Below are 10,181 nucleotides of genomic sequence, written 5' to 3' on the forward strand. Positions count from 1 at the left end.
TGATTGGATTGTCGTTTCGCAACGCTATACCCCTGTAAAACATACAAGCCTCCATTCGTCGTTCTTTTTCCAGGTGGAAATCAAGTGTGGCCGGTGGTATACACCTGTAAAATAAATAAGGGAACATAAAAAGATACACCGATTCCAAGCGGGGCCCAAGGGTGTGTGCCTGGGTTGCTTCTTCTTATGTTAATTCCAAATGCCTCAGGGGTAGTCCCCTGTTGGTCAATTTTTAAATAAAGTGCAGATAAAATTAGCAAACACACCGGGGAAAAGGTTGAAATACCCAACTGATGTGCAACTCAAACAACTGGGAACATCGCTCATGATTACAAGTAACTGATCACAAAGGTGTTGCTATAGCTCATGACATGACTACAATGTACATAGAAAATTACCCAGCCTCCATAGGTATACATATCCAAAACAAGTCCTCCTTGTTGATCATTTCTCTCGACCTCATTGTTTCTCTGGGCATCTTCTCTATTTGCACTAATGGAATGAATGAATGGATGGATGGATAAATGATTAATCAATGTACGCATCACTCAAAATCCAGTAACCCTTTCCAGAGGCCAGCATATCTAGCTGCCCGATTATCCTTCAGTAGGGCCGGCATATTTGTCTAGCTATCTCTGGCCATGGTAAAGGTGGTCGCAACAAAATCCAGCTCCTCCTATATGTATTGCTTACTTCTTGGTGTTCACTTTACCATTTGGAGTTTTCTTTCCATCCACCCCACCCAAAGTTGATTGTTTACCATTCTTGATTGGGATATGAGCCGTTCCATTAGCCTTTTTCGGTAACGGAGATGTCCTTTTCGCAGGATTTGTCCCTCTGAAAGAGATTCAAAACCAGTGTAACTCACAACAGCAGTGCACAAACTTTGCTAGAGAAATTCAATAGTTAGTAATTGAACTTACCTGATGTCTGTACTTTTTACACTTTTGGGTTGGGCCTTCTTTGCAACTGAGGCGCCCCCATTGGCAGTAACAGAAGCTTCTGGGGCGCTGGCTGGCCGCACTGAATCTTGTTCTGATGAGCAAGTAGTTTCAAATTCGCCTTCATCTGAATCCTCTGTCGCGATAGACCCGGCCCGACTCCATTGTTGGTCAAGACTGCTTCGTTGATACAATGCTAGATCATGTGTAGCATCAGGTCCCAATTCTGGTAATGAATTAATGCTCCTCAACCGGGTATTGTCGCCATTACAACCATCAAGCCACAAAGATGGATCGCTCTCGACAAGCATGTCTGACAATTCGAAGTTTGGCTTGGTCTGCCTTGTGGGAGTACCATTGCTTCGGACCTTTCATATTACAATGTAGAAAATTAGATTGATTATACTGTGTGCTAGCTCTGTTGATGCTCACGTTGTATTTAAAGTTGTTCGGCAAATGCAGTCAAGTATCTCTATAACTTCATTTTTGTAAAACAGAATGCCTTTACCCTCATATAATACATGCTACAAGATACTCCCTCCGTCCCATAATATAAGAACGTTTTTGCCACTACACTAGTGGCAAAAACGTTCTTATATTATGGGACGGAGGGAGTATATATGTATGTTCACTAGATAGACTAGTAAACACACCAAACTTTCAGGCAAAGAAAAATCATCCGAGTATATGAGTCCAATGGGATCTGTGGCTAGTAGAACTATTTTTGCAGCTTTGCATTAAAAAAATTGATCAAGAAAAAGTTGTGCTATGAATTTCAGCTTGGAAAATGAATACCTCTAGACATCCAGCTTCTTCCCCTGGGTGCCCGGATTCTGGGGATGCATGACTGATCCTAATGTCTCTTAATATATCTGGGCTCGAATGTGTACTTCGTATGCTTTCATTTTCTCCATCTTTGCTAGCCAAAGCTGCCCTGAGGCAAGCAATCTGCAGTAAGAGAAACATGAGCAGAAGTTGCTTTAGAGCCACCTAAAGCTAGTCCTTATGACAGTAACAAAGAGGAGGCTGGTAACTAAATTAACCTGTTCTTTGAGCTCTTTGACTTCTCCTCCTTCCTTGTTTGTCTTGGCTGCTCCAAGCTCAACAGTGGCAACTCTCTCAGCAAACTTCAAAGTGCTTATTGATTCACCAATGGCATCCGGTTCGGGGGCTATGTGAACAAACATCAATGTTTTTGCTTGTCCTCCTGAGAATAGCACACATATTACTAGTATTATATATGTATATATTCGGCTCCGAGAAGGTGCAAATTAAGGATGTCGAGTTTTAGAGATACCAAGAGAGTCCTGCAGTAACTGAGTAAGTTTGCTATTCCGGTAAGGAACATGCGCACTTTTCTGGGCGAGGGACGCGATGACATCCCCTAGTGCTGCCAGTGACTTGTTTATGTGTTGTGCCTCCTTCAGCCTGTCTCCCACAACCTCGGATTTATCGACTCTTTCGCTACCAGCTAAATCCACAAGATGCATGCAGCCTCTTAGCACCGTGCCTGATGTTAAATCTTGCCCTTGAACATGGACTGTTACACAACTGTAAAGTGCATTTCTCTACCATCAGCTAAAACACCACGTTGGCATGAAAGGCAACATTGAAAAATCAAGCATTACCTATGGGAGCGACTACTTCTGTCATTCATAGCCGTTGAGCAAACTGCACGGTTCTTTTGACCAAGATTCATCAAATCAACCACATCGGAGGTCGACGCGACCGGAACTCTGTTTGCATCTGGAACTGCAATGCCATTCTGAGAGCTATTTCGAATCTCTAATGTTGATTGATGTTAAGGAGATCAAGTATATCGTCAAAAAAAGGAGATTCTTTTTTGTATTAGGATAACGATGACTACTGACAGTCTGACATTATCAGTATCTAATTCAGCAGCAAAGGATATTTCTTGTTTGGACCACTGTGAAGAAGATCTCTCACTTGTTCATTGTAGATCTCCATCATCTGCACAGAAATTTCATAACAAAATGTGTCCCTCCTCTGTGCTTGAATATCGAACAGATCATTTAAAGCCCTATAATTGACACCAAGCCCTTCTTCTGTCAGTATTTTAGGACCGCTCTGCAACATCACAAAAATATTGTTTTGATTTTGCAATGAAACTAAAATTACCACAAAGATGGGAAAATTGTGTACCATTGTAAAGGTCTTCCCTGACCCAGTTTGGCCATACGCAAATATACATATGTTGTAACCATCAAGAACAGAACGGACTAAAGGCTGCATGTCAACGAAGATCTCCGCTGAAGTAATGAAAGTATGCATGTCATTTGATTGCCAAAGATACTACTACTATATAAAAGAAATAACACGGTAGAACAACTTGCAGGTACAACCTTGTGTGGCTAAGGGCCCAAAGACCCTATTGAAAGTAAAAGATTTCCGCGCATCTTTTCCTTGTTTCGATGAAGTCATGAGAGTGATAGTTCTATCTTCTATGCCAGCAACACTGCTTGAGGAACTTACCTTTCCAGGCAGGAAAGGTCTCACTCGACAGTACACTCTAATATTTCCTGGTGACAAAGGACAAAATGAAGTATCAGTATGCAGCGTTGCACCATGAAGGATGTGTCTGCAATCATGAAGACCTCATTTTGTATGACTCAAACAATAGTACCTCTAAGATCCTGTATTTGGTTGTACAGCTTACGGTTTTCCTCAAGAACTTTATGATACCCAGAAGCCGCATGAGAAATAGTGCGCAGATGATTTCCTATTTCAACAAGAAAGAACATAAGATGGCTTCAATGATTTCGAAGAAAAATGTATAAAATATTATAAACGCCCAAAACTCAGGATTTGGTTTACCAAGCTTAGCAAGGTCTTCAGAGTATTGCAATTTGAACTGCTCTATCCCAGACTTAACAGTACAAAGGTTACTTTTCATATCCTACAGAAAACATCAACACCCAGAGGAAGATGGTGGAAATGCAAAGTAACAGAAATCAGAAAAGAAGCTTGAACTTTACAAAATACCTGGATCTGTTTCTTTTGTAGCTCAAAATGTATATCTGCCTTTGCCTGTATATCTTTTGCCACGCTATCACCGTTCACCAGCACAGCAGCACTGACATCTCCCGTACTACCCACAGAATTGTGATCTTCGTCGTCCATCTTCTCGTTGTTAGTGACAGAACTGTTGTCTTCTTCGTCCGTCTTCACATGATTAGTGACAGACTCGTGATCTTCTTCGTCCATCTTTACATTATTAGCGAGTCAATGAAAAATACTTGGTTATTTATCCATTTCAGCCATGGAAAAGGGAATAAATTTCATTTCAACAGTATGTTAGAAATGTCAAGATAATGATAAGCTGTAGCCATAGATACCTTCCCATGATCGCTGGTGGAAGTTGCCTCCATTTCCTGTGGTGTGTCTGATGACTCTGTTTTAGATAATGAGCTACTGTCATTAGGATCTACAGTGTATTTCACCTATTAAGAGTTCTCTATTAGTCCAGCAGCGCATGAGGTAGCATAACCACAACTACAAGGTCATCAGAACAAACTGAAATATGTGAACATACCAAATCATTCTGGTTTGCCATACGACGCTCAAATTCATGAATAACCTTGCTCAAGAGTGATTCTACAAGCTGCAAATTAGCAGAGCCCCTTATACAAAAATTGATCCTCGTGAATCACGTTGCATAAAAAGTAAATTATCCAGTAGGCTCACCAATGGAACTTCTTCTGGTTTCTTATCTGATAGAATTGTTTGAACAAGCATTCTGATGGAGTCTGAAGTTATCTACAATCGCGAATATAACAAATATAATTTCAGAGTAAAGAAAATCACCTAGTTTGAAGTAAGAGCCGCAAATATATAGACTACTAACTATTCTTTCTTTGAATGAATAGGTACTTACTGTTTCAGCGGGTTCTAGAAAACAATCAAGACCTAAAGTTTGCTCCAGTGATACGCCATCCCGGAGTAGCTCAGCTGAGTGACTCCTCGTCATCGCCTTCATAAAAGGTTCGTTCTTACGAACAGAGCATTTTGCGGACATTGAAGGCTTTACAATGCCGCCATGTTTAAACAAAGATTGTTTGCCGAGTTGCTTAGTTTCAGCAAATGACTTGAGGGCAAGAACACAGTCTACAACTCGGACCCCTTGTCCACCCTATAGTTGAGTTTAAGATGAATTAATTAAGTTCACTGTGGCGAAAGAAACACAATGCATGTTTTTTGCACAAGCTGAAGCAACATTCCATTGAAAGTGCAGTATGAGGCAGGAGTTAACACTGCAAAACTGTACTCCCAAGGGGATTAGCCGTAGACGTCTAGATTTAACTGAAAATGATGGTGTCACCTTTTCCAGGTCGGACACCTCAAATGTTGGGAGACCTAAATCTTGTAGGCCTGTGAGGAAATTCCTCACGTTTTCGAAGTACTGGTATGCACAGAGAGCTGAACCATCTGAAGGGATAGTAGAAACCGAGTGGACCTCCACAACCTAGAATCATCACGCTCAGCATGCAAAATCACCAAAAGGGAACTTGAAATTTTAAAGATTTGAAAGGGACGAATGCAACCTTCGGCACGGTGCCAGGCTGAATCTTGTTGACTGCATTGCAAAGAATGATGCCATTCCTCAGGCCAACCCGGAATTCCTCCTCAGATGGTTCTTCGGCAAGGTTCTTGGCGCAGACTACCCCTACTGTCCTTCTCAACCAGCTGGCTGCTTCATTCCTTCTTACTGCTGCATTTATCAACCCGAAACAAGCAATTTTTTTAACCAATTCAGATATGCTAGCGACGACACTGCGTTAGCTGTAGAATTTAGGTGTTCAGATTAATAGTTACTGACAGGATGATGCTTGAATTCTGAAATACTGGTACACAACACATTAAACACTTTGTTGACTTAATGAGATTACATTTTGTCGTCAATTGGATAGATGGTACAGCTAGATCATGAATGCGAAATTCAACTGGATAGATAGTTTCAGCTATCATCACTGAGAGTGCAGGAAAAAGTTACTGAAGCATGGTCTAACATCATTGCGTTGGGGGTGTCATCCGATCATCTTATTATCGAACAAGGTTTTCTTCTAATTCTTTCCTCCACTTGCCGGTAACAAATTAAGATGAATTCGTTGTGATGAACATGCAAAAGACTGTAATTCTTCATTAGATGTCGGCTAAAGGTGTGGTTTACTGCCATGCCCATATATATAGGCATTGGCACTGTTTGAGCACAATCTAAGCTCCAGCCCAGAAAGAAAACACTAAACGTATGGACTAAAAGAGTAATTCAATCCTTGGTTGAGATGTACCCCGGTCCAAGCATCATCAATCAACTAGCATAAGATTTCACGAAATCAAAAAATTATAAGCCCCTAATGAAGAAGGGAAGGAGCCCACAACTCACCGGCCACCTCGGCCTTGCGCCAGGCCATGTCAATGTTCCTCCCCATCACCAGCACTTGACCTACACCCCCTCCTGCCCCTAATCCTTCCCCGTGCATCCTCAGCACGTCCTCCACGATGGCTGTCGCCGCCACCGCCTCCCGCTCCGGCGACGCCATAGAAGCCCCGGGTCAGCACCGAACCCGGCGACCCGAACACGGCTGGAACGCCCGGGAGGAGGCGGCGACAGGGGGAGGCGCGATCGCGGGTGGATTGGGGGGAAGAAATCGGTGGAAGAGGAGAGGGGCGCTGTTCCTTCTCCTCCAAATGGTGGTGGTGGCGCTCACGAGCGGGTTGGTGTTTTCCTTTTTTGAGGTGGTGGCGAGGGTGGGGAGTGGAAATAGGAAGACTTTGAGGGTGTGGACTCCATATATCGCTAGGGGATTCGGCGACTAAAAATGGGAGCTTTTTTCTTTTCAAGACTATTTCTGGCTTTTGCAGCTCGTTTCCCTCGTTTGGGAAAACAAGAGTAAAAAAAAAATCATGAATCAATCAAAATGTGTTGTGTATTTCGCAGTGCCGGAATAAAGATTTTGGGAAAATCTGTGGACTTAAACGCACAGAGATTGGCAATCGGGAACTCTAAGCTAACTCGAGCGAAACTTCGGGGTGTGTTTCGTGTATTCCCGAAATTTGGCTAGGTGTATACTGACTGGATTCTCATTAATTTGGACGCACAACTGTGTCCCGTGTCTCAAATGATATCTATCATCGATCTTTCTTGAATATACGCAATGTTGATTGCGTATCTTTGTATTAATAGAAAGAAATAATATGGTACGCCGAGACCGTTTACGCAAGATAAACAAGTCATGCACGGAAAGAGCACAATGAAGAAAAAAAAACACAATTAAGTGAGGCCTCGCTTAGCTAAGCATGGTCTAGCATTTGCCACTTGGTCACTTGTGGTTTGTTAGCACCAATAGATCTTCCCGTCAAAAATAAAAATACCAATGGATCTTTGCTACGAGTTGTGCCTAATTTGTTTACTTCGTTTGGATTGTGCCTAATTTTGTTTCCAAGCTGCTAATCTGTTGTAGTAAGACTTTGGTCAAATGAAGTCCAATTAATGTAGTTTATTGTTTGGAAGAAAATTAAGGGGTAGCTCCGGTTGCCGCAAAGAAAAAAAGGAGTAGCTCCGGTTGCAAAAGACCAGGTCAGCATAGTTCATGCCGGCTTCTCATTGTATATACAGACAAAACAAAATAAATTACCGTACATCATCCAAACCTCGAAGCATCATGCTAGGTTCTAAACTAGAACGTGGGAGATTTTCTCATTCCTACGATGTTGGATTATCTTTTGTGCTGAACCTAGCCGTCAAAGAGTTATTCTTCAATGGTGTGTCTAGCATCATTGAAGGGCGTGTGGAGGTGTGTTTCCGGCGGATCTCGCGGGATTTGGTCGGTGGTTGTCTTTGGTGGATCCGCTCGGATCCGGCCTTTATTCGTCTTTGTTCATGTGTCTTCAGGTTGGATCCTTCCGATCAAAAATTCTCTTCATCGGCGGCAGTTGTTATTCTGGAGCGTTGGTCCTGTGGGACCTTAGCACGACGACTTCCTGACTTTCTACTACAACAAGCTGTGCCCAGCTCCGGCGAGGGAGGGACGATGACGGCGGCGTGCCTTCGGCTCGCTTCAGTGCTTGTAGTCGTTGCTAGGTGGTCTATGAATCTGGATGTAATTTTTATTATTTCTGATGTTCATTGTACTACCATGATTGAAGATGAATAGATCGACAGTTTCCGCAAAAAAAAAAAGCTATTCTTCGTTCTTTTTCGCTTGTGTTCGTTAGTTTCCTTTTGTCTTATGGCCTCTAAGCCACCACAGGAGGTCAAGAGAACCCAGGGATGCACGTTGAAATGCAATTTCAGCTTTTCCAATGCTAGGTTTGTGTGTCTTTGACTACGGTGTCACAACGATGAAAGCGATGTCATGCATATAAAGTCACACGGCTATTAGTTTTACCCCCAACACTGCAAGCACTAGAAAGCACGTGGTGTTTCGTCCCACTAATTGACGATCTCAAATCATTTGGATTTTCATCCTCTGCTTAGGCCTTTCTTGGCGGCAATGATGGTGTCAAATGAGTTTTGGCAAGTGGTTCTCTCATTTGATTTTGATCTTCTTCATTGATAATATTGCAGTGAATCAGTTTTTTTGAGTTAAAACGAAACTTTATTCACTAGAAATAATCAGTACATCGTTTGTGAGGATCATTACAATTTCATTTAGAGGTCCTCAAATCAATCCGAAGTTGAAGAAAATCTAGCTAATCTAGCAAGTTCATGTGATGCTTTATTTGCCTCTCTATTACAGTGTTCAGATCTAGTCATGATAAAATCACATGTGTAGTGCAAGCAGTCATCAAAAATTGCCGCCGCCGCACTCGTTGATTGTCCTCCGTCCTGCATGCTCTCAATCACATCCAGATTATCTGAGTTGATGATTAATCGGTTGCACCCCGCCCTTTGTGCTACTGTTAGTCCAAATTTAAGAGCTAATGCTTCTGCCATGAGAACATCCGTGCAATGGTCGATCTTTCCGTTTCCTCCTGCAATAAACCTACATTTGTCGTCTCGCAAGACTGCCCCCATCATACCCTTCAGCATGTCATGATCAAAAGAGGCGTCAACATTGAGTTTCATGAAATCCCTAGGAGGACAAAGCCAACCCCCCTTTTTATGGACGCCTTTGAAGATGATGCATTCACAAAATTGTATGTAAGGGTTGTGATCCCCATTGATATCTGAGTTGTATTCTGAGTTACTTCCTTGTGCACTAATTTCCGTCTCTCCCACCATAGATACCAAGCTGAAATAGCTATCATTTCTCGTATATTTTGGTACCCCATAATACGCAGATCTTGCTCTGGAAGAAGTAAAAGGTATTCCAATATCGCCTCTCCAGCACGATCAACCTCACAAGCTCTGTCAATAATGTCCTCCATCCCTAATCTCTTCCAGACCTCCTTTGCTTTAGTACATAGAAAAAGCATGTGTTTCGTGTCTTCTACATCCTGAGAGCAAGTAGGGCACAAGGGCGAAACCTTCATGTGTCTATTAGCGAGTGTTACCCAACCTGGGAGAGTGCCATGCAACGTACGCCATATAAAAATTTTGACTTTTGCCGGACATGATAACTTCCATATCTGACACCATATATGGTTAGATGTGGTTCGCCCCGTCCCATTAGAGTGTTTTAGTTGACTCCCATACTGATAGTTCCACTCCACAGAGTAAGTAGGCCGTACCGAGAACATACCATTTTTTGTATAACTCCAAGCAATGAAATCTGTCATATTATGTTGTGAAATTGGGATTGAAAGAATCTGTTGTGCGTCAATGGGCCACATATTTTGCCTAATCAGGTCCTCATCCCAATTATTGGAAATGGAGTCAATCAAATCCACCACTTTTAATAACAATTGTCCCCCCTTAGGAGTCACAATCTTCCAAGTGGCACAATTTGGGATCCAGGCATCTTCCCAGATATTTATATTATATCCATTCCCCACTTGCCAAATATAGCCACGTTTCAGAGTAGTTATGCCTTCCATGATGCTTTGCCAGATGAAGGAAGCACCATGCTTTGGCTTGGAATTCAGCAAGTCGCCATCAGGATAGTACTTGGCCCTTAGAATGGTGGCACACAAGGATTCAGGATTATCAAGGAGACGCCATGCCTGTTTGGCAAGCAGAGCCAAGTTGAAACAGTGGATATCAGAGAAACCCATTCCTCATTGGACTTTTGGTACACACATTTTCCATCAGGCCATCCAGTGTGTCCTCCTCTGGTTCTC

The 10,181-nt window shown here is 42.5% G+C and overlaps 1 protein-coding gene across 1 annotated transcript; it reads right to left on the minus strand.

The window, feature by feature from the left end:
- Positions 1-277: 277 nt before the first annotated feature.
- On the minus strand, positions 278-6,700 carry LOC123091603 (kinesin-like protein KIN-14P). Its single transcript, XM_044513168.1, has 19 exons — positions 6,343-6,700; positions 5,504-5,670; positions 5,281-5,424; positions 4,837-5,091; positions 4,647-4,718; positions 4,495-4,563; positions 4,298-4,402; positions 3,945-4,166; positions 3,777-3,858; positions 3,586-3,681; positions 3,305-3,481; positions 3,105-3,211; positions 2,854-3,029; positions 2,570-2,731; positions 2,239-2,492; positions 1,985-2,148; positions 1,737-1,889; positions 924-1,309; positions 278-837 (listed from the first exon to the last, which is right to left on the minus strand). Exons 1-19 carry the CDS (start codon positions 6,497-6,499, stop codon positions 690-692), a joined length of 3,096 nt encoding a protein of 1,031 aa, XP_044369103.1. The 5' UTR covers positions 6,500-6,700; the 3' UTR covers positions 278-689.
- Between the last annotated feature and the right edge of the window lie 3,481 nt (positions 6,701-10,181).

The sequence above is a fragment of the Triticum aestivum genome, chromosome 4B (assembly GCF_018294505.1).
Source record: "Triticum aestivum cultivar Chinese Spring chromosome 4B, IWGSC CS RefSeq v2.1, whole genome shotgun sequence".
Lineage (NCBI taxonomy): Eukaryota > Viridiplantae > Streptophyta > Magnoliopsida > Poales > Poaceae > Triticum > Triticum aestivum.